Genomic DNA, 23,558 nt, shown 5'->3' with positions numbered 1-23,558 from the left:
CCTAGTGTAAACATACCTCATAAATGGTCGGCTCCATGACACGTGTGATTCCAAGGGTGGAAGCCAGGTGTGCGGCTTCGGTGGATCCCTGACTATGAGGCATCATAGTGCCTTATATGCACGCCATCCATCAGTTTTGAAAGCTCATTTTAGGGCATGATTCCTAAAATGAAATAGATCCAAATCTTAGGTGGACTACAGCACAGGAAATAGTGGTGATTAAATACCCACCATTAAAAACTTCTTGGTGACAACTGAAAAGTTTATTTTCTATCCAACCTGTTGATAAGGTCACAAAGACTTAGATGCAGGAACCACATAAATATCATCTTGATCCAAAACTTTTGGGGCCCACAAATTATTTTTAATGGTGAATCAGCTCTGTTTCCTGTGGTGTGGTCCACCTGATATTTGGATCTACTTCATTTTTGGCATCATGACATAAAATGAACTGTAAATACGGGTGTATGGCGTGGATGTAAGCTTCATACATCACAGTGGGCCCTTCAGTCAGTGATCCACGGCGGGTCCCCAGAGCCCGGAAGCCAGTATGGGATCTGGAATGCCGGCCCGCTCTATGAAAAGCCGAATGGTCATGGTATATTCGATTTGTGTCCTGGCCCTAGAAGCCGGTCCGTGGACAAACCTGTGACCGTCCATTTGATTTTTAAATTGCCACACAATTATTATTATTATTTAAAAAGCACATCACCTGTATTTTTGTTTGACCATTTCATTTAATTTAACTGGAGATGATAACCTTTACTACGTAATTACGACTGACTAAACTATAATTATATATTATATCATGATCTCTAGTAAATAATTATGATTAATTAAAATATGATGAAATCATTTTCAGACGTCTACCAAGCATGTCACTAGGCACGTGTGCACGTTGAATGGAGAGGATGGAAAATCACGAACGCGAATGGGGTACTAGGTACCCCACCTGTCCTTGGATTGGAACGGACGGTGGCTCCGAGGGGCCACCGTGATGTATGAGTCTTATCCACACCGTGCATCTATTTTTCCATATCATTTTATGCTGCAAATCCAAAAATTAGGCAGATAAAATGTTCAAGTGGACCACACAGGAAGCAGCGGTGTTAATGATAATGACCATTGAAATTGTTGTAGGGCCTACTGTGATGGTTAATTGCCATCCAAACTGCTGATAAGGTCATATAGATCTTGATGAAGGGAAAAACAAATATCAGTTTAATCCAAAGCTTCTGTGGCCCCCAAGAAATTTTCAATGGTAAGTGTTTAATCCTATCCGTGTGGTGCACTTAAGCATTGAATCTAACTGATTTTTGGGCTTGTATGCTAAAATGATATTGAAAAATGAATGGACAGTGTGGATAAAACTCATGCATCACAGTGGCCCCTCAGAGCCCTTGCCTGTTCCTATCTCGTGATATTACGGTTGTTTTGTTCCAAAAAGCAGAGAGATTTGACTCTTCCCTCCTAAAATGATTTTTTTAAAAAAAAAAAAAAAAAAAAGGAATGGAAGAAGAAGAAAGATTTTGTTTTTTTGAAACGTCTTTGTTCATTTGTCCATTTCTTCCAAAGTGGTCCCCAACGTGGTTGGGGTGTGATCCAAGCCGCCCTCATATACTATCTTAAAATTGACTTAGTTGCACCATAGTCCTATTTCAGTCGACTCACAATCTCCTTCCACACACACCACAAACAACAGCCATGACTTCCACTTTCATCCAACAACCCATAACGTCCGAAGAAGACGAGCAATGGCTATTCGCCATGCAGCTTGCAAGCGGTCCGGTCCTAACCATGGCCTTGAAAGCAGCGATAGAGCTGGGTGTGTTAGAGATCATAGCCAAAGCAGGCCCAGGGGCACATCTTTCCCCATCCGAGGTCGCTGCTCACCTCCCCACACAGAATCCAGAGGCTCCGATAATGCTCGATCGTGTCCTTCGGCTCTTGGCTAGCAGCTGTGTCCTTACATGCTCCCTTGTTACATTAGACGATGGTCAAGTCGGGCGACGCTACGGTTTGGCACCTGTCTGTAAATTCCTCGTCCCAAATCAAGACGGTGTCTCCCTGGCACCTATGGTGCTGATGAATGACAGTGTCCCGATTGAAAGCTGGTACGATTCATCTTCCCTTCCATTGTAAGATGGTGGTCCAAAGTCATTATAGTTATATATGTATGTATTTGGTAGAAGGTGGATCAGTGGCACTGTGATGTATATATATATATATTGAATGCCCCACCCAACCCCTCAACATAAAGTTATAAATATTTGACGGTTGTGATCATTATCCACGCTATACTGTCCATGCCATGAGCCCAAATAATGGATTGTCCACACGGTATGGCCCTAACAATAAATGGCCCACATCCAAAGACTGCCCCACACGATGGACAACCCACGTTGAAGGTGGGTTCCACATGAGTAAAATAGTCCCTTGTGACGGACAATAACATTAAAGGTGGGCCCCACATAATAATGGACCGTCCACATCAAAAGTCGGCCCCTAATCATGGATGACCTACATCCAAGGTAGCCCCACATAATACAATCCACATCAAAAGTCAGCCCTTAATCATGAATGACCCACATCCAAGGTGGGCAATGTGGGCCCTGCATGATCGACGGCCAACCTTGAAGGTGGGACCCACGTGATGGACAGTCCACATCAATGGTGGGCTCCACATGATGGGCACTGGACATTGAAGGTGGGCTCCACATGATGGGCACTGGACATTGAAGGTGTGCCCCACATGATGGACAATTTATTTTGATTATGGGCTCTAGATGATGGATGACCCACATCAAGGTGGGCCCCACATAATGTGTAGTTCACATCAAAGGTGTCTATGATGAATGGTTCACGTCCAAGATGGGCCCCACATGATGGATGGTCCACATCAAATGTAGGCTTCACATGATGGGCAGTGAATATTAAAGGTGTGCCCCACATGATAGATGACCCATATCAAGGTGAGCCCCACATGAGGGCATATCATATCGAAGGTCGGCCGCTAATGATGAATGACCCACATCTAAGGTAGGACCTTGCATAAAAGACGACTCACTTCAAAACTGGGCACTGATGATGGATGGTCCACATTAAAGGTGGGCCCACAAGATGAATGGCCCACATCCAAGGTGGACCCCACGTGGCATAGCCACATCAAAGGGGGATTATCCACATTGAAGGTAGGCCTCACAGTTGGGCAGTTCACATTGACGATAGGGCCAAGGTGAGCCCAATATAATGAACGGTACACATGAAAGGTTGGGCCCACATTATGGATGGAGGATATATATTAAGGTTGGAATAAACAAACTTGAGGAATAAGTACTCATGTGGTGTTGGAAACTAAATCTATTTTTTAACTTTTTGGCTGATAAGTATGTTGTTTACTAATCATATCGATCCATTGAATAAGTAGAAACCAAGCTAAGTACTTTGAGGCATAAGTAGCTTATGTAAAGTAACTTACAATCCAAACACCCCCAAGTGAGCACTAACTTATGATTACATTAGCCTAATTTTTATTTTTATGTTGGGTAAACATCATTTCATCCAAGAGCCTTGCGGGCCCTAAAAAGTCTCAGTACATGTAACCATTTCTCTACATCAACGAATGTAAAATCGCTGTGGACGTTTATACCATTTTATCTGATATCGTTTGTGGGTCTTACAAAATCTCAGTACATGTAACCATTTCTCCCTAACAATGATAAAAAGAATGAAAATTCAATGTGTTGAACATTTATACGATTTTATCTGATCTTTTGCTTCTGTATTAGGTGCCACCTGAAAGATGTGGTTCTTGAAGGGGGAGAACCTTTCAACAAGGCCCATGGAATGTCCAAGTTTGAGTACCTTGGCATAGATCCCACATTAAATAAGGTTTTCAACAGAGCTATGTCAGATCACTCCACCTTAATCATGAAGAAGATTTTGGAGACATATAAAGGGTTTCAAGGACTAAAGGAGTTGGTTGATGTGGGAGGAGGTGTTGGGGCCTCCCTCAACATGATCATCTCCAAGCATCCCCAAATCAAAGGAACTAATTTTGATTTGCCTCATGCAGTTGCAGATGCGCCAGATTCTCCTGGTGAGTCTGTATGTGTTACTATCATTATCATTATTAATAATAATGACTAATATCATCCATTGATCTAAATAGCCCTTATGATGGATGGACCATGTTCTTAAATCTCCCAAATCTGAAGATCCTAGCCTTTCAATTTGCAGCTTACTTTCCATTGAATGTGGATAGTTGGTTTCAGTATTCTAGATCCTATATTTGAATGCCAACAATTGAAAGGTTAGGGTTGCCTGATTTAGGATGCTTTTCGAGTATGATCCACAGCAAAAGCCACTTGCAACCGTCTCACCAAACCATGGATCCCACATCTACAAACACATTAACAATAAGATTCTCTAGCATAATCTTTTATTTTTGTTGATGTTAGTAAAAAAAATGATTATTGCTTATTATTATTATTGCTATTGTTGTTATTGTTGTTGTTAGGGCGTATGACTGTGCTCGTTGTTGTTATTAGGGGGGGTATGGCATGTGCAACACAGGAAGAGAGAGAGAGAGAGAGAGAGAGAGAGAGAGAGAGAGAGAGATCACTGTAAATTTATTATTGTTGTTATTATTGTTCTTACTACTGCTGTTATTATATTCCTTCTATTGATGTTTTCCAGGTGTGGAGCATGTTGGGGGAGACATGTTTGTTAGTGTCCCTAGTGGGGAAGCCATTTTCATGAAGGTGAGTCTTGATTTCTTTGTATTCTAGATTTATTAGAAGACACTGATTAAGTTGACAGTTGGGATTGTTGGATCATCTGGCCCTTGCTATTTTAGGTTTACAGTGCCAATCGGAGGACAATTAACCACTTGCATTAAAAGCTCGAATTGATAGAACATGGTGAATTAATCCCTTTATCTCATAGCTGATGGGGATTTTCTCCTCATTGCTGGATTCAATGAAATCGAACCAGTTTCAATATCATCGATAATTGTCGGATTTTTCACCGCTGGTCGCTGAACGGTTTTTGTCCTATTTCGATATCATCGAAGGACTTTCGATGATATCGAAGGCTGTCATCGAAGGCTGTTCGATGACATCGATAATTGTCGGAATTAAACACCCCTGGTCGCTGGACAGTTTTGGTCCTATTTTCGATATTATCGAAGGACCTTAGATGATATCGAAGGTTGTCATCGAGATACCTTCGATATCATCGAAGAGTTACGTAGATGCGATTGCAGAAATACATATTCTGCGGAAATTGTTTCCTATTTTGACTCTACCTCTTTCTATTCTTATATAAAGGGGTATATGCGAGATTGGGGTGTATTCTAGGGTATTCTAAAGTTTCCTAAAGGTTTTCTAGGAGGGCTTAGGATTATCAAAGGTGTGAGAGAGAGAGAGAGAAAGAGAGAGAGGAAGCTTGTGGAAGGGAGGCTATGCTCGTAGAGGTGATCTACCATATCTTAACACTTCCATGTCCTTGTAATTGGTGAGATCTCTCTGTTTTCTTTGTTTCTCTTATTGTTTATCCACTCTTGCGCGAGTGAAGAAGGTTGTAACGTTTTACTTCATAGTGGATTGTTGATTTAAACGAGGTCCTGTGGTTTTTACTTCTTTGAGGGTTTTCTACGTCCTCGTAATCGGTGAGATCTCTCTGTTTTCTTTGTTTCTCTTATTGTTTATCTACTCCTGCGTGAGTGAAGAAGGTTATAACGTTCTACTTCATAGTGGATTGTTGATTTAAACGAGGTCCTGTGGTTTTTACCTCTTTGAGGTTTTTTCACGTAAAATTCTCTTGTGTTGTGTGGTTTATGCTTTGATTTATTTCATTGCATTATTGTTCCATAATTCTGGCTTGCTTTGGGAGGCTAGATCCTAAGGTTTTGTGCAAGACACCCAACAAAGTGGTCTCAGAGCTAAGTTCATTGAACAGGTAGGATCGATTTTGAATTATGGAAGGTGCTTCATCAAGGATGATCAGCCTCAACGGTTCTAACTGGACCATATGGAAGGCTTAGATAGAGGACTTGCTTTATTGCAAGGACCTATATTCTCCAATTTTAGGCATATCAACAAAATCCAAGGATATGCCTAATGATGATTGGAAGAAGATGAACCGAAAGGTGGTGGGGTTTATTAGACAATGGTTGGATGATTCCGTATTCCACCATGTGTTTACGGAAACCTTAGCCGCTAGCTTATGGCTGAAATCGGAAGGGCTGTATGAGAGGAAGACAGTCGGTAATAAAATCTTTCTTATAAGACGACTTGTGAATCTCAAGTTCAAAGATGGTGGTTCTGTGGCCGAGCACATGAATGAGGTCAACAATATAGTGAACCAGCTCTCCACTATGAAGATGGTCCTGGATGATGAATTGTAGGCTTTGCTATTGCTTAGTTCATGCCTAACAGTTGGGAGACATTAGTGGTGTCTCTAAGTAACTCTACGCTAAACGGAAAGATATCCATGGAATAGGTTACTGGCTGTCTCTTCAATGAGAAGACAATGAGGAAGTCTCAGGAGTCTATTCAGCAAGAGGCCCTTGTGACACAGGAATGGGGGAGAGGAAAGAACATGAAGGGCGAGAAGACCTGAGATAAATTAAGAGGCAAGTCGAGTAATAGAAAGGATGTTGATTGCTAGAATTGTAGCAAACAGGGCCACTACAAGCATGAATGTCATGGTAAGAAGAACGACAAGAAAGAAAAATGTAAGGAGAAGGAAGATGAATCAAATTCCACTGCGGTCGCTTCAGAAGGCAACGTTGTAGTTATTCTTTCAGCAGATCACGATATATGTCTTACGGCTAAGAGTCAGGACACCGACTGGGTGATAGACTCGGGAGCCTCATTTCATGCGACTCTATGCATGTACTTCTTCACAAGCTACAAGTCAGGTGACTATGGGACCGTGAAGATAGGAAATTCTGGCGTATCGAAGATCGTAAGAGTCGGTGATATTTGTGTGAAGACCGATGTGGGCTGCCATTGGTTCTCAGGGATGTGAGGCATATCCCAGACATTTGCCTCAACTTGATGTCGATGGAAAGGTTGGATGATGATGGCTATGAAAGCCGGTTTGCTGGTGGGCGATGAAAGCTCATCAAGGGTTCATTGATCGCAGTCAGAGGAAAGAAGTGTTGCACCCTTTACAAGGCAAGTGTCAGTATGTGCAAGGGTGAGTTGAACGCAGTGAAAGATTTAGCTATTGACATGTGGCATAAGCGTCTAGGCCACATGAGTGAAAAAGGGCTTCAAGTATTAGCAAAGAAGCGACTCCTTTCAAACGTGACAGGTATACTTCTCAAAACTTGTATTGATTGTTTATCAGGGAAACAGCATAGAGTTTCATTTATTAAAACTGCTTCTCATGTTAATAAAGTGCATGCATTAGATTTGGTTTATTCTGATGTTTGTAGTTCGATGAGGACAAAAACCTTAGGTGGGGCATTGTATTTTATCACTTTTATAAAGGATACATCTAGGAGAGTTTGGGTGTATGCTTTAAAATCCAAGGACGAAGTCTTTGGTGTGTTTAAATTGTTTCATGTTATGGTTGAGAGAGAGACAGGTAGATCATTGAAGTGCATCCGCACTGACAATGGTGGTGAATACATTGGCGACTTTCATGAGTACTGCAAGTCCTTGGGTGTACGGCATGAATAGACGGTTCTCAAGACCCCCCCCAGCATAATGGTGTAGCTGAGCGAATGAATCATACCATTGTTGAGAGAATCAGATGCGTGTTATTCCATGCGAAGTTGCCCAAGACATTCTGGGGAGAAGCAATGCACACGGCAGTGTATCTGATAAACAGGTCTCCATTAGCCCCGTTAAATGGAAAAGTGCCTGAGAATGTGTGGATTTGACAGGATTGTTCACTCCCTAAGTGCAGGGTTGTGATGTAGTAATAAACTCGGTGAGACCGAGGTCAAATCCTAAGGGACTGATATCTGTACGTAATTTGAAACTAACTAGAGCTAGAACTAGAATGAGATGAAATCTAAATCGAGTGTAATTTGATGAATAATTGTAAAATAAATTAATTAAAAACTAATAAAAATAAAGGTGAGAGCTAGGGTTCTAAGGATCTACTTGTAGCAATTAGGAAGCTACCTTGCATAATTCAAGGACACAGCTGGAATCAGAGTCCTATCTTATCCAGCTGGTAAGAAAAGATTTGTCAGATCTCTGAACTTCTTATGGATCTAATCATCAACAGATAAGATTGGTGAAGATTTGAAAGTGATCCCGTCACCTAACCATGCCCAAGAGACGATGGCAACAACAGCGATTTACTAATCTCACGGCCAATCATAAGAGAATTGTGAAAGTTATGAAGGGTTTCGTCACCCTACCATGCCCATGGGACGATGGTGAACAACGGGTCTTACTAATTTCACAATCTCAATAATGAAAAACATACTTAAAGCTATCGCAGATCCATTGTAATTTAAGTCACAACAAACTATTAAAAACTAAAAGTATACATTCATAATCAAACTAAAATCCAAGAGAATTCATAAAACATGAATTAAAGCAAAACAACCATCCTAATCACGCTACAAGCTTCATCTCTTAGCCCTAGCTAAGAGGTTCAACCAACAATAAACATGATCAACTAAAGTCTCTTAAACATCAAAAGAAGGAAAGAAATTAAAGAGGAAAAGGAAAAGGGAAACTCTACGCTGATGGCCGTTCACCCTCTCTCTCTCTCTCTATTTCTTCCCACGTCCAAGCTCGCAAGGTGCCTCCACGGTTACCCTAGATCATCTCCTCACCCTCTCTCATGTTTACAACCTCCTTTTATAACTACTGGAAGGCTGGAGTCGGTGGCAGAATCGCAGCAGAAAATGAAGTGCAACTTTTCGCAGCCAAGTTTCAATGTCTCAAAACTCACCACTTTCCTCGCTCAATTTTTAAAGAAACACCGTCCCTTAGGACGTTTTTGAGTGCTCTACATGATGGACGGTTCAGATCTACCATATGATGAAGATGGTGGGCCACAACCGCCTGAAAATTCAAATTTTTGCGGATGTGCAAAAACTTTCGCACCTCTTCACTGTCGTTATCGGTGGGCCCCACAGAGGTATTTTCGAGGAAATTCACCCCATCCATTGGATTCAGGATGAAATTTCAGTTAAGAATGGATGATTTTGAACGTCCATTGACGCGGCCCAGATAAGAAATCACACCAAAAATCGTTTTAAACGTCACAGGACCGCCTGTTTGTGGCCTCCGTATCACGCACATGTGCACGCATGGGTGTAAAATTTCAGTAAGGTTTTGTAGTATTCAAGGCCTTTTACATGATGAACGGATCAGATTGGTTGGCAGGCCATGGGTGGGGCCCTCAAACTTTCGCAAAATGAACTCTCGCCGGATGCGAAATAGGGACGCGGAAGCTTCCGTTGTGACATTGGTGGGGCCCACTTTAGTGTTATTTTAACAAATCCAAGCCGCTCATTGAACTCCCCTCGAAAAACTAGTCAAGAAAGAATGTTTTTGAATTGGATTTGGTGTGGCCCACATGATCTTCTATTCCGTCGTCCATCCGGCGTTTGACGGTGGAGATTGCTTGAGTGCATGCATAGGACCAAAAGGGAACCTAGGTGTGGTTAATACTCCCCATCTGTACATAATGAACGGGTCAGATGGAATATTTGGAAGAGGGGTGGGCCCCACTATGTGAAACCGGCGGATCGGGTGCGTCCGCTGTTTGAAACAGAGAAGGAGACGGAGAGACGGGTCAGCCCGTCTTTGACCAGGCTGACCGTCCGGTGCTGCTCGCGTGTGCGTGCACTGTATGCATGTACACCCTCATGTGGGGTCCACTATGATGTTTGTGAGAAATCCGTTCCGTTCATCCTTTTCCCCATCCACTTTAAGGCATTGACAATGAAATTTTAAGTATATCCAGATATTAGGTGGGCCCCAAATCAAGATTTTAGGGGTTGATCTATCCGTTGGGCCACTTTCATAATGATCTAATGACTAAATTTGATGTGTACGGTTAATTTATGGCCCTCAGACCACGTATGAAGTTTCGAGTCGAACGGATGGTGGGAACCCCATGATCTTGCATTCTGGATGATTTTTGAGCCACTTGAGCTTCAATTTTCTCAATTTTCACGGATCCCTGGCCTGTAATTCCATCAATCTTGGTCCCATAGAGTTCGTACCTTGCCTTGGTGAATTCTGAGCGTTAAATTCATGCTTTTAGTATCCTTTTCAGTCCACGCTTATAAATCCACCTTGCAACACAAACACGATTAAAATAAAGCGTTAAACAGTATCATGTTCGTAAATCCAGGTAATAACTGGGGTCTGATATGCAATATTTGACCCTCAACACAACCCCCAACCAGTATTTGCTAGTCCCGAGCAAAGTATGCGAAAAATAAGTTGAGAATTATAGGACAATCTCTATGAACTCAAGTGATTTTTGAAAAGCAATCTAGATACGGAAATTCTAAGATGCATGAATGTTGGGCATTACTTCCTCCTGGAATCAAGCGCACAATAAATTTCATAATCAAGTTTAAAGTATTTATGCATTAATTAGAACAATTCTAAACAATGAGTACCATGAGTGTATAATGAAATCTTGGCTTATCATCATTGAGAAATTCAATAGATAATTTCTATGATAACATTGATAATCAAAAGAGCATTCAGGACACTCAAAACCTAAACCAGAACTTGCCTTACAATTCTTCTTTTTCATTCTTCTCGCTTTTGATTTTTCCATCGAGGGAGAGGAGAATCGAATCCGCACCTATAGGGAGCAAACCTATAGTGAAGATCGTACACCCAACCCTTTTCACATATCATCCATGAAGAATTAAATCTACACCTATAGGGAGCAAACCTATGGTTAAGATTATTTGCCCAACCCTTTCCAAAGGCATCTGTTTTTTTTTTTTTAGGTATTTCTTTTTCTTCAATTGATCATGATGGGCAAATTTTCTAGGTTGGTTCCTTGCATACTCAGTGACTACCAAGTTACAATTCAGTATCAAACTGAAACCTTAATGTGCAAGCGAGATGTGTCTTGTGAAACCATGACTCAATCAATGTTTTTCTAATCATGGATTAACAGTTCGAACTTAACTGTGAAATCTAACAAAATAACTGAATCCAAGAGTCATAAATTACCAACATCACTTATCTTGTAATTCTGAATCCAAGATAGCCATCAAAATTACTTCGAATTCACAAGAAAGTCCACAAAAATTTAAAAATTTTCACAATTTTTGCTAAAGACTAAGAAAATACTGATCAGGTAACCTGATCTCCCACCCCCAACCTAAAATCTACATTGTCCTCAATGTAAAAGATATGAACATGCAATGCACATGGGACATCGAAAGTAAATGAAAAGTGATGGGAAGATAGTACCTGGATAACGAATCGAGAGAGACTTTTCCATAGAGATCACAGCATGAAAACCGGTCAGCACGAGAGTGAAGACACGAAAACAAACTATCCTAAAAACAATGTAGAAAACAAACTAACCTAATGGCGTAAAACCGTCTAACCTAGAATAGCATAAAGCAAACTACCCTAGTCCCATGAAAGTAAGAAAAAAATGACTCGATCATGCCGTAAGATTCCTCTTCCGGCCAATATCTTGATAAGTTTCTCATAAGTTCCTCAACAGGATCATCCAAAAGCCCTTTTTGCAATAAGCTTGGATGCTTTGGAGCTTGATTTTACAGAGAAACTTATGTACCTCATTAAAAATTTACCATTGATTCGTCAGAGATATCCAAAGTATATATGATTCACCTGTGTCAGAAAAAGTTTCAAAGTTAGTATCCCATGGTGAATCAGAGACTACAAGTAGATCAAATTGAGAAAAATTTTCAAGAAGTGGTGTAGTCTCAACACATTTTGAAGTAGCAGACTTCAGTTCAATTTTCAGCTCCTCCTTCCCTAATGGTAAACATTCAGGATCTATAGAAGAAGGGGCTTCAGACTAAGGGTTCTCTCGGTCAGTGTTGATTACCGAGATGTTGTCTTGCAAGGCATTCACTATGTCTCTTATCATAGGATCATTTGAATCTATAAAGTGTGTCAAGCAATCATCCAAAGAGTTGGGAAATTCAATTGAGCGTGACTTATGTTCCACATTAGAGCTCGTGATGATCTGCCTAAGGAATCCATTGTCTTTAAAGGTAAACGGAGGTGTGCTCTCTTGCTCCAACCCTACACAGACAGATTGAGGGTCAGTATACGAAGCATTGATGTGCGGACTCTGTTCATTGATACTACTCAGAAGAGGCATTGAATCGTCAACATTCAACAGTTCAGATGGTGGCCTCAACTGGGTGGTTTCAAATTCCAGAGTCATATCGAGTACCTCGAATCATATCATCATTCAATTCAGGGGAGTAGTCTAAACATATCTCACAAGAGATAGAAAGGTCGATTGTAAGGAGCTCATCCACTTTTATATCAGATATGTCAGGTGAGTAGAGTGGCTCGTTATGACCATTCTTTTCGTGTACTTCTCGATCATTGACCTGGACCAAACTTGAGATTAATTTCGGGGGAACGGTGGCTACACATTTAGGATCGTCATCCCAATACTCATCATATTCTAGTTCAGTGCAGTGCACATTTGGGATAAGATCACTTTCCTTACATTCTACACCTAGAATGGGTCGAGGTTCGCATAAACTAACTTCTTCTTCATCATTGGAATCTAGTGTGTCTTGTAAGTGAAATGTGTCATCATCATTATATTTGAAAGACACCTACGTATCTTGACTATTCTTTTGAATAGTCATTGAAATCGACTCATCGAAAAATTGAACCGTATGCTCACTAATGGAATCCAACTCCTCATTTGTAATTCCAGAGTTCTTCAAAAGCGAGTTAGGATCACTTTCCTCGCATTGTATTTCTGGAATGAATTGTGACTGGAATGAATGAGCCTCCTTTGCCTTATTAAGGCGCGAATTAAGCACTTCTAATTATTTTCTAATTTTCGCAAGACAAGCCATGTTACGCTGAAATGAATCCTCTTAGATTGTTTCTGGTTGGGTCTCAAAGGTAGGGTATCCAAGAGAATACTCATTATAACATGTTGTTGGTTCATTTTCCCAATTTTGATGTTTCTACTGGTTATAGTTATACTAATCATACATGGGAGAATATGATGGTTGATAATAATCCTCATTCCCATAATTACGATCGTATACGGCCCTATTAACCGATGGAACATAACGTTCTAGTCGGTTCTCAATATCGGTTCTCGATGGAGAGAAATCTTGAGGTATACGTTGAATTCCACAACCCTCAAGCATTCCCCAATATCTCCTATCCATCTCAGCGTATGCACTTACCCACGCTTCCATGGTAGAACCCTAACTCTGAGTCTAATCCTAAAGGAAAAATCCTATAGTAATATAGAAAGTAAGTAGAGGAGAAGTTAGAAAGAAGTTACCAGATTGGAGTTCCTATGTTAAAATCCTGCAAAAGGAAATAGAAGAAATTAGTTTCTAAAAACAGAAAAGAAAAAAAAAATTCTAAAACTAAAAAATAGAAAGTTACTTAAAGGAAGAATCTAAATCTAAAATTAGAAAATAGAAAATTTCTAAAAAAGAAAGACTAGAATTAGAAAATTTCTAAAAAATAAAGCCCTAATTCTGAAAATAGAAAAAGTAGAGAATTTAGAAAGGGATTACCAAATTAGAAGTTTATGTCAGGATCCTACAAGACAGGAAAACATGTTAGTTTCTAAAAATAAAAAATAAAAAAACTTTAACCTAAAGTTAGTAAAATTCTAATCTTAACCTAATTCTAAAACTAATTAATTTCAGAAAACATAACCGTCAGTCCGCGGCAATGGCGCTAAAAACTTGTTCACTCCCCAAGTGCAGGGTTGTGATGTAGTAATAAACTCGATGAGACCGAGGTCGAATCCCAAGGGACCGATACCTGTACGTAATTTGAAACTAACTAGAGCTAGAACTAGAATGAGATGAAATCTAAATCGAGTGTAATTTGATGAATGATTGTGAAATAAATTAATTAAAAACTAATAAAAATAAAGATGAGGGCTAGGGTGCCAAGGATCCACTTGTAGCAATTGGGAAGCTACCTTGCATAATTCAAGGTCACAGCTGGAATCAGAGTCTTATCTTATCCAGCTGGTAAGAAAAGATTTGTCAGATCTCTGAACTTCTTATGTATCTAATCATCAATAGATAAGATTGGTGAAGATTTGGAAGTGATCCCGTCACCTAACCATGCCCAGGAGACAATGGCAACAACAGCGATTTACTAATCTCACGGCCAATCATAAGAGAATGGTGAAAGTTAGGAAGGGTTCCGTCACCCTACCATGCCCATGGGACGATGGTGAACAATGGGTCTTACTAATTTCACAATCTTAATAATGGAAAACATACTTAAAGCTATCGTAGATCCATTGTAATTTAAGTCACAACAAACTATTAAAAACTAGAAGTATACCTTTATAATCAAATTAAAATCCAAGAGAATTCATAAAACATGAATTAAAGTAAAACAACCATCCTAATCACGCTACAAGCTTCACCTCTTAACCTTAGCTAAGAGGTTCAGCTAACCATAAACATGATTAACTAAAGTCTCTTAAAACATCAAAAGAAGGAAAGAAATTAAAAAGGAAAAGGAAAAGGAAAACTCCACGCTGATGGTCGTCCACCCTCTCTCTCTCTATTTCTTCCCACGTCCAAGCTCGCAAGGTGCCTCCGCATTTACCCTAGATCATCTCCTCACCCTCTCTCATGTTTACAACCTCCTTTTATAGCTGCTGGAAGGCTGGAGTCGGTGGCAGAGTCGCAGCAGGAAACGAAGTGTAACTTTTCGTAGCCAAGTTTCAATGTCTCAAAACTCACCACTTTCCTCACTCAATTTTCAAAGAAACACTGTCCCTTAGGATATTTTTGAGTGCTCGACATAATGAACGGTTCAGATCTACCATATGATGAAAGATGGTGGGCCACAATTGCCTGAAAATTCAGATTTTTGCGGATGTACGAAAGCTTTCGCACTTCTTCGCTGTCGTAATCGATGGGCCCCACAGAGGTATTTTCGAAAAAATTCACCCCGTCCATTGGATTCAGGATGAAATTTCAGTCAAGAATGAATGGTTTTGAACGTCCATTGACGCGACCCAGATAAGAAATCATGCCAAAAATCGTTTTGAACGTTGCAGGACTACTTATTTGTGGCCTCTGTATCACGCACATGTGCACCCATGGGTGTAAAATTTCAGCAAGGTTTTGTAGTATTCGAGGCCTTCTACACGATGAACGGATCAGATTGGTTGGACAGGCCATGGATGGGGCCCACAAAGTTTCACAAAATGGACTCTCGCCGGATGTGAAATAGGGACGCAGAAGCTTCCACTGTGACATTGGTGGGGCCCACTTTAGTGTTGTTTTGACAAATCCAAGCCGCTCATTGAACTCCCCTCGAAAAACCAGTCAGGAAAGAATGTTTTTGAATTGGATTTGGTGTGGCCCACATAATCTTCTATTCCGCCGTCCATCCGACATTTGGCGGTGGAGATTGCTTGAGTGCATGCATAGGACCAAAAGGGAACCTAGGTGTGGTTAGTACCCCCCATCTGTACATAATGAACGGGCCAGATGGAATATTTGGATGAGGGGTGGGCCCCACTACGTGAAACTGGCTGACCGAGTGCGTCCGCTGTTTGAAACATAGAAGGAGAAGGAGAGACGGGTCAGCCCGTCTTTGACCGGGTTGACCGTCCGGTGCTGCTCGCGTGTGCGTGCACTGTATGCTTGCACACCCTCATGTGGGGTCCACTGTAATGTTTCTGAGAAATCCGTTCCGTCCATCCTTTTCCCCATCCACTTTAAGGCATTGACAATGAAATTTAAGTATATCCAGATATCAGGCGGGCCCCAAATCAAGATTTTAGGGGCTGATCTGTCCGTTGGGCCACTTTCACAATGATCCAATGGATAAAATTTGATGTGTACGGTTAATTTATGGCCCTCAGACCATGTATGAAGTTTCGAGCCGAACGGATGGTGGGAACCCCATGATCTTGCATTCTGGATGATTTTTGAGCCACTTGAGCTTCAATTTTCTCAATTTTCGCGGATCCCTAACATGTAATTCCATCGATCTTGGTCCCATGGAGTCCGTACCTTGCCTTGGTGAATTTTGAGCGTTAAATTCATGCTTTTAGTACCCTTTTCAGTCCACGCTTATAAATCCACCTTGCAACACAAACACGATTAAAATAGGGCGTTAAACAGTATCATGTTCATAAATCCAGGTAATAACTGGAGTCTGATATGTAATATTTGACCCTCAACAATGATCCATCGTACAGTCATCTCAGGGTGTTTGGATGCAGGACATCCGTTCACGTATTAAAGGACGAGAGGTCCAAGCTCGATATAAAGATCGGGCAGTGTGTGTTCTTGGGGTACGGTGATGAAAAGTTCAGTTACATATTGTGGGATCCGACCGAGAAGAAGCTCGTCAGGAGTAGAAATGTGGTTTTCTTTGAAGATCAGTGTATAAAAGACATTGGTAAGCCAGAGAAGAACCAGCCTACTTCAGGTGAGCTAGAGGATATGGATCTGATTATTCTTCCCGTGATGCCTGATGGTGGGAGAGTATAGCAAGGTACAGAGGGCGAGGGAGTTCCTTCGTAAGATGGACCAAGGGAACAGCTCCCACTTGATCCACCTGTTGAGCAACAGGTGAGAAAGTCATCTAGGGACAGACAGCCGTCTAAGAAGTACTCACCGCATGAGTACATTATGCTCACTGATGGGGGAGAGCCAGAAGATTATTCTGAGGCCCTAGCTGACGAGCATATGGGGGAGTAGTTGAAAGCTATGCAAGATGAGATAGAATCCTTGCATAAGTACCACACCTATGATATGGTGAAATTGCTTAAGGACAAGAAAGCTTTGAGCAACAAGTGGGTGTTCAGAAAGAAGGTGGAGTAGAAGAATTCACAGACGAGGTTCAAGGCCAGACTTGTGGTGAAAGGGTTCAGTCAGAGGAAAGGTATAGACTTTGAGGAGATATTCTCACCAGTGGTGAAGATGACATCCATACGGGTGTTGCTTAGGTTGGCGACGAGCATGGATTTGGAGATAGAACAGTTAGATATTAAAACTGCCTTTCTCCATAGTGACCTGGAAGAAGAGATCTACATGCACCAACTAGAGGGGTTCGAAGTCAAGGGCAATGAGCAAATGGTGTGTAGGCTGAGGAAGAGCTCATATGGGCTGAAATAAGCTCCCGGTAATGGTATAAGAACTTTGACTCGTTTATGTTGAAGCATGAGTATGACAGAATGGAGTCAGACCACTGTGTGTTCACGCGTAAGTTCTCAGATGGTGATTTCTTAGTTATACTGTTATATGTTGATGACATGTTCATCATGGGAAAAGACATCAAGAAGATCGACAGGCTGAAACAGGAGTTGGTTAAGTCGTTTGCAATGAAAGACTTTGGCCTGGCTAAACAGATCCTAGGAATAGAGATAACCCGTGACAGAAGCAGCAAGAAGCTTTAGCTGTCATAAGAGCAGTATATTAAGAAAGTCCTAAAGCGGTTTAATATGAATGCAGTGAAGCCGGTCAGCACTCCACTAGATGGTCACTTCAGATTGAGCGACAGACAGTGTCCCAAGATGAAGGCAGAGGTGGAAGAGATGCAGAAGATACCCTACGCGTCAGCAGTAGGAAGTTTTATATATGCTATGGTATATGAAATGGCCAAGCTATATGTCCTAGAGGGGGGTGAATAGGACTATGCCAAATTTTAAGATAAATATAGCGGAATATGAAATAGAGAATAGATAGCACTATACACCAATCACAGAATAGGAATGAAAAGCAACCTAAAATAGAGAAATAGAAACACAAATTATTTTAAGGACAACCTTACACCAAAAACCAAAGTTTATGGTAGAACAACCTTATTTCTAGAACAAATAGAGAAACAGAAGTACAACGTAATAAAAAGATAGCAAAAATATAATACTGAAATGTAAATCTAAATTATTACAACATTCCCCACTGTACTTGAAATGTAAAATTGACAATATTCACATCCACACATACATTCCACAAGATAGGAAATATAAATCACACATCTACAACACAAAGAATTATAGTGGTTCGCCTGTGTGTTCACCAACCGTTAAACAACAGCCACACAGAATGCTACTCTACTCCTAATATCCTCACACAGGGGATATTAGCGTTCACTATCAAATAGGTTTTCACAAGTTCACCCAAAACCTTTACAATTGTGTCTTTTTCAAAAGGACTTACACAATTCAAAAACCCTCACTTCTGAGTTTTCTGGCTCTCCTCAAATAACCAACAACTTTGAGATTTTTCTGGCTTAACCTTAAATAAAACCAAACAATGTAAATTACACAAATTGTAAAATACCTGATTTTCTCCTTCGTTGTAGCAGCCCAGAAGAACCAAGTCGGAGTAGAGATTTGAATGTCAAAGTTCAATATCTAATACTCACTTTATAATGGTTTTAGGTTCTAATAGATTTTAAATTAAAACAAAAAGGCTAGCTCTAATTGATTTTGATTCCAGAGGAAGGAAAACAATAATTCCTCTTTTTCAGATTAGATTGGAATGTAAGAAAAAAATTAATTAATAAAGCTAAAGAAATAGAATATTAAATATGCACACTTAGCTTAAATGGAGCACCGACTTATCTCTCAAAAGACCGAATTAATTTAGCTTAAAGTTCTTGTTTTATTCTGAGATTCGTGCTCTATTTATAGGTAAGCAAATCACACCTTCGACTGGTCTAAGGACCTCTATGTCTGATGGTAGAACAACAGTATTTGAAAAATTCGGGCGTGATAAGATTTGGCAGTTTTACGACTGGTTGTAGGTGGTCTACGACTAGTCGTGAGTCTCCTACGACTGGTCGTAGGTTCATACGACTAGTCCAAGCAAGTCAAATTTCAGTGCTGTACATTGAGTCGTAGTTCTATGACAGGTCGAAGATGCAGTCGATACTATACCTACGACTGGTCGAACAGTCCCCAGACTAGTCGAAGCCTAACAGAAAATTTCTGATTTTTGTAACAAACTTACAACTGGTCCATAAATTTCTTAGATAGGTCGAAACAGTACTAGGACTAGTCGGACAAAGTCCAGGACTAGTCTTAGAACAGACCAAACTCACTTATAGAAAACATATGAAGTATGTATCCAAAATGACCTACTCTAAAGGTCAACCTAAGGTCAGTCATACCTCAGGAGTGAAGTAAGGACATTAAACATAGGAGACAAGTAACCTTTGAAAGTAGTGAAGCTTGAAGTCTTGATGGAGCTCAAACTTGAAAGCTTCTTGAGATCTTAAGGTAGAACTTGAAAGCATCTTTGAGATTCTTGACTTGTGAACAGTGCTTGTCAACCTAAGTTGATCTTGAGTAGAGCATTGTTCTTCATAGATGCAAGCTTCATAACAGTGTCTTTGGCACCACAAATTTGACAACACAAAGGGCTATAAATTATGATACTTACAGTATGTACATGCCCAGACATAGCATATGCGGTTGGTGTTGTCAGCCAGTATCTTACCAATCCTTGCAAAGAGCATTGGGCAGTAGTGAAGTGGATACTGCGGTATCTAAGAGGCTCATCCAAGTTGAGCCTATGCTATGGTGACGAAAAATCTGTGTTAGAGGGCTACACGGATGCAGATATGGTAGGTGACATAGACTCCAAGAAGTCTACATTGTGGTTCATGTTCACATTTGCAGGGGAGTGGTTTCTTGGCAGAGCAAGGTACAGAAGGTCATAGCATTGTCGATGACAAGGGCCAAGTATATTGTAGTCACAGAGGCATGTAAAGAGATACTTTAAATGAATAAGTTCCCACACGAACTTCTCCTAAAGCAGGAGCAGCATGTGGTCTATTGCGATAGTTAAAGTACTATACACTTGAGTAAGAATCCAAGTCAGCACTCCAAGTCGAAGCACATAGAGATTCGGTATCACTGGATTAGGAATACTTTGGAACAGAAAATATTATAGCTTGAGAAGGTCTACACAGACAATAATGGGTCAGACATGATGACCAAGGCTTTTCTTAAGGGCAAGTTTGAGGTTTGTAAAAACCAGGCTGTCTTGAAGAAGGTGAATTCCTCCTGAGTTGAAAAGGGAGAGATTTGATGGGGATTTTCTCCTTATTGCTGGATTCGATGAAATCGAACCAGTTTTGATATCATCGATAACTGTTAGATTTTTCACTACTGGTCACTGGACAGTTTTTGTCCTGTTTCGATATCATCGAAGGCTGTCATCGAAGGCTGCTCGATGACATCGATAATTGTTGGAATTAAACACCCCTGGTCACTAGACAGTTTTGGTCCTGTTTTCGATGTCATCGAAGGACCTTAGATGATATCGAAGGCTATCATCGAGAGACCTTCGATATCATCGAAGAGTTAAGCAGATGCGATTGTGGAAACGCAGATTCTGTGGAAATTGTTTCCTATTTTGACTCTACCTCTTTCTATTCTTATATAAAGGGGTGTATGCGGGATTGAAGTGTATTCTAAGGTATTCTAAGGTTTCCTAAGGGCCCGTTAGGCTGGGTGGATTGGAAGGGAATGAATGATATTAGGGTGGATGGCATGGATTCCTAGGCAATAATGGTGTTGTCAGTGGATTGTCTTGAGATCCATGGGATTGCTATATCCAGTCTGTTTGGCATGCCCGGCCAATCCTGAGATTAAACCTTCCTATCCCTTCCAATCCCTCGAACCAAACACGTCCCAGGAAAATTTAAACGGATTAGGGTGGATGGGATGGGATTTAAAGGTAATGATGGTGTTGTCAGTGGACTGTCTTAAGATCTATAGGATTGGGATCAGATCACCGACTCTATTTGGCACGCCTGGCCAATCCCGAGATCTAACTTCCCATCCCTTCCAATACCATCCAATCCTTTCCAATCCGACCGGCCAAACGGGCCCTAAAGGTTTTCTAGAAGGGCTTAAGGTTATCAAAGGTGTGAGAGAGAGAGAGAGAGAGAAAGAGAGAGAGGAAGCTTGTGGAAAGGAGGCTATGCTCGTAGAGGTGATCTACCATATCTCAGTGCTCTACATCCTCGTAATCAGTGAGATCTCTTTGTTTTCTTTGTTTCTTTTATTGTTTATTCAATCCTATGTAAGTGAAGAAGGTTGTAACGTTCTACTTCATAGTGGATTGTTGATCTAAACGAGGTCCCATCGTTTTTACCTCTTTGAGGATTTTTTACGTAAAATTTTCTTATGTTGTGTGGTTTATGCTTTGATTTATTTTATTACATTATTATTTCATAATTCTGGTTTGTTTTGGAAGGCTAGATCCTAAGGTTTTGTGCAAGGCACCCAACAATAGCCTAGGCGCTACATCCCCTCGTGGGCCCCACATCACATGGGTACCGCCTCATATAAGCCACCTACCTCACAAGGGTGAAGCCGCCTCACATGGGCCGCTCACCCTGAGTGTGTCACATCTCACAGGCTACCCCACTCAAGCCCAATATGAAAATGTCCCTGTATTTCTCTCACATGAACCTTTTGAATTTTGGGTTTTAAAGTTGGAGGGCGCCACCTTGTCGTCTAGGTTTCTACTTTCCATCGCTTATTAAATGAATGGTTGTAAATGTGTTCCATTTTGACCATTTTAGATGAAGAACATAGTTTTCCTCTCTTAAAAATGGACCATAGCCATTCTAGAAAATGAAATTCACTGAAACCTACTCGCTTTAAGGGGAAGTCTAAAGTTTACCCGTCTCGAGTCATTTCCTAAATTCTTAGTACCATGTTCAGTTACAACTTGAAGATGAATTAATCTCATTTTGTTTAATACATAGTAATTGTATATTAGAAATTTTGGTGAGGATTATAAATAATATCAATATTATTTATGAGAAGTAGGTTTAGATAATATCTTTCAAATCAAGGGTGGGTCCATTTTAGGGGTGGGCCCCCTGACTCCTAATCAGAAGGTTTTAGGCTTGTAGCTATTATCACTGCTTTAGTGTTCTTTGGATTCTAATAAGGGATTTATGAAATACATGCAGTGGATACTTCACAATTGGAATGATGATCAGTGCTTGAAACTTCTGAAGAATTGCTATAAGGCGTTACCGAACTCTGGAAAGGTGATCATCATCGAATCGATTCTCCCGGTGGCACTAGAGACTAACATGGCTGCTAATTCCGTCATCAAGCTGGATTTGATTATGCTGGTTAACTTTTCAGGAGGCAAAGAAAGGACGGCAAATGAGTTTGAGGCCTTGGCGAAGGGAGCTGGATTCACTGGTTTTAGGATGTTGTGCTGTGCTTATAACAATTGGGTCATGGAATTCTACAAATAGATGTGACTTTAGCTGGAGCATGTCTTTTTTACAGTTGTGAATGGAATCAATTATAACATTTAGGTGGTTGTTAGAAATTTTTGCTATTTTTGGAAGTTTCTCTTCCATGCATGTGTTTGTCAGTCTTTTCTTAGAAGGCATTTCTATAATTTCATAAAAAATTCTAAGAAAGGACAAAAGTGCCATTTTATAAGCTTCAGAATTATAGTTTAAAATGCTATAGAACATGCCTAAAAAGAGAAAGAACGGAGGTGGTCCACCTTAGAAAAGGCAAGAGTTTTTTATTCTGTAATGCCCAAAATTACATCACAATCTCCTCATGTTCCATCTAGCAATTAAATCCCTCAAATCCCTTAATAATTACTCTTCTAATGTCCTTACAACTCTCATTGTTGAGTTTTTCTTCCAATCCCAATACCACTATGATGCAGGACAACTAACTACTTGCTCTAAAAGCTTGAACTAATAGAGTGTGTCGAATCAATCTATTTATCTCATAAGCTAAGCCCCATATCTCATGGGTTAGGTTCTCGGCCGAACCCCCCTCGTGGGCCCCACATCACATGCATTCCACCTCACACGAGCTACCTGCCTCACACGGGCCGCCCATCTCGAGTGTGCCCCTGTATCCCACAGGCCACCCCACTCGAACCCGTTGTGAAAATGCCCTTGCACTAACGAACCTCCAAGATACCATGATTCTTGCGTTTGACAACTCTATGATCTAGTATTACTTTCGGTTGCACTTGAAAAATTCCTTCATTACATACCAAGGGCAATGTCTCTACTATGACTGCTCTCGACACACTTTTTCATAAGGCACGAGACATGGAAAATGGCATGCTAGTAGTATAAAACGAGGTATTATTTGATCCGGCCACCAATGGACTATGGTGACCCATATGTATGCACATAGCTACAACAAATGAGAAAATAAATGTTTACTCAGTACAAACCATCTGAGTCATGGGTCCTATAGTGGATAGGTTGTAGCATACAAGTTAAGATGATTAGTATGTTCTTCGCAAGAATGAAGAAGTTCCAAGGCTAAAATATGTAAAGGGAACAATTTCAGTACCATTTTTATGCACTTGGGTTAAATAAAAATTGCCCATAAATATTGTT

At 40.6% G+C, this 23,558-nt stretch overlaps 1 protein-coding gene across 1 annotated transcript; it reads left to right on the top strand.

Annotated features, from left to right (window-relative positions):
• Positions 1 to 1,492: 1,492 nt before the first annotated feature.
• Positions 1,493 to 22,510, top strand: LOC131235354 (caffeic acid 3-O-methyltransferase-like). Its single transcript, XM_058232514.1, has 4 exons — positions 1,493 to 2,114; positions 3,789 to 4,099; positions 4,699 to 4,763; positions 22,137 to 22,510. The coding sequence occupies exons 1-4, from the start codon at positions 1,705 to 1,707 to the stop codon at positions 22,431 to 22,433; spliced, it is 1,083 nt and encodes a 360-aa protein (XP_058088497.1). The 5' UTR covers positions 1,493 to 1,704; the 3' UTR covers positions 22,434 to 22,510.
• Positions 22,511 to 23,558: the final 1,048 nt, after the last annotated feature.

Source organism: Magnolia sinica, chromosome 19, assembly GCF_029962835.1.
Source record: "Magnolia sinica isolate HGM2019 chromosome 19, MsV1, whole genome shotgun sequence".
Classification (NCBI taxonomy): Eukaryota; Viridiplantae; Streptophyta; class Magnoliopsida; order Magnoliales; family Magnoliaceae; genus Magnolia; species Magnolia sinica.
The sequence above is the reverse complement of the archived record's forward strand: the minus strand, read 5'-3'. Positions and strand labels throughout refer to the sequence as shown.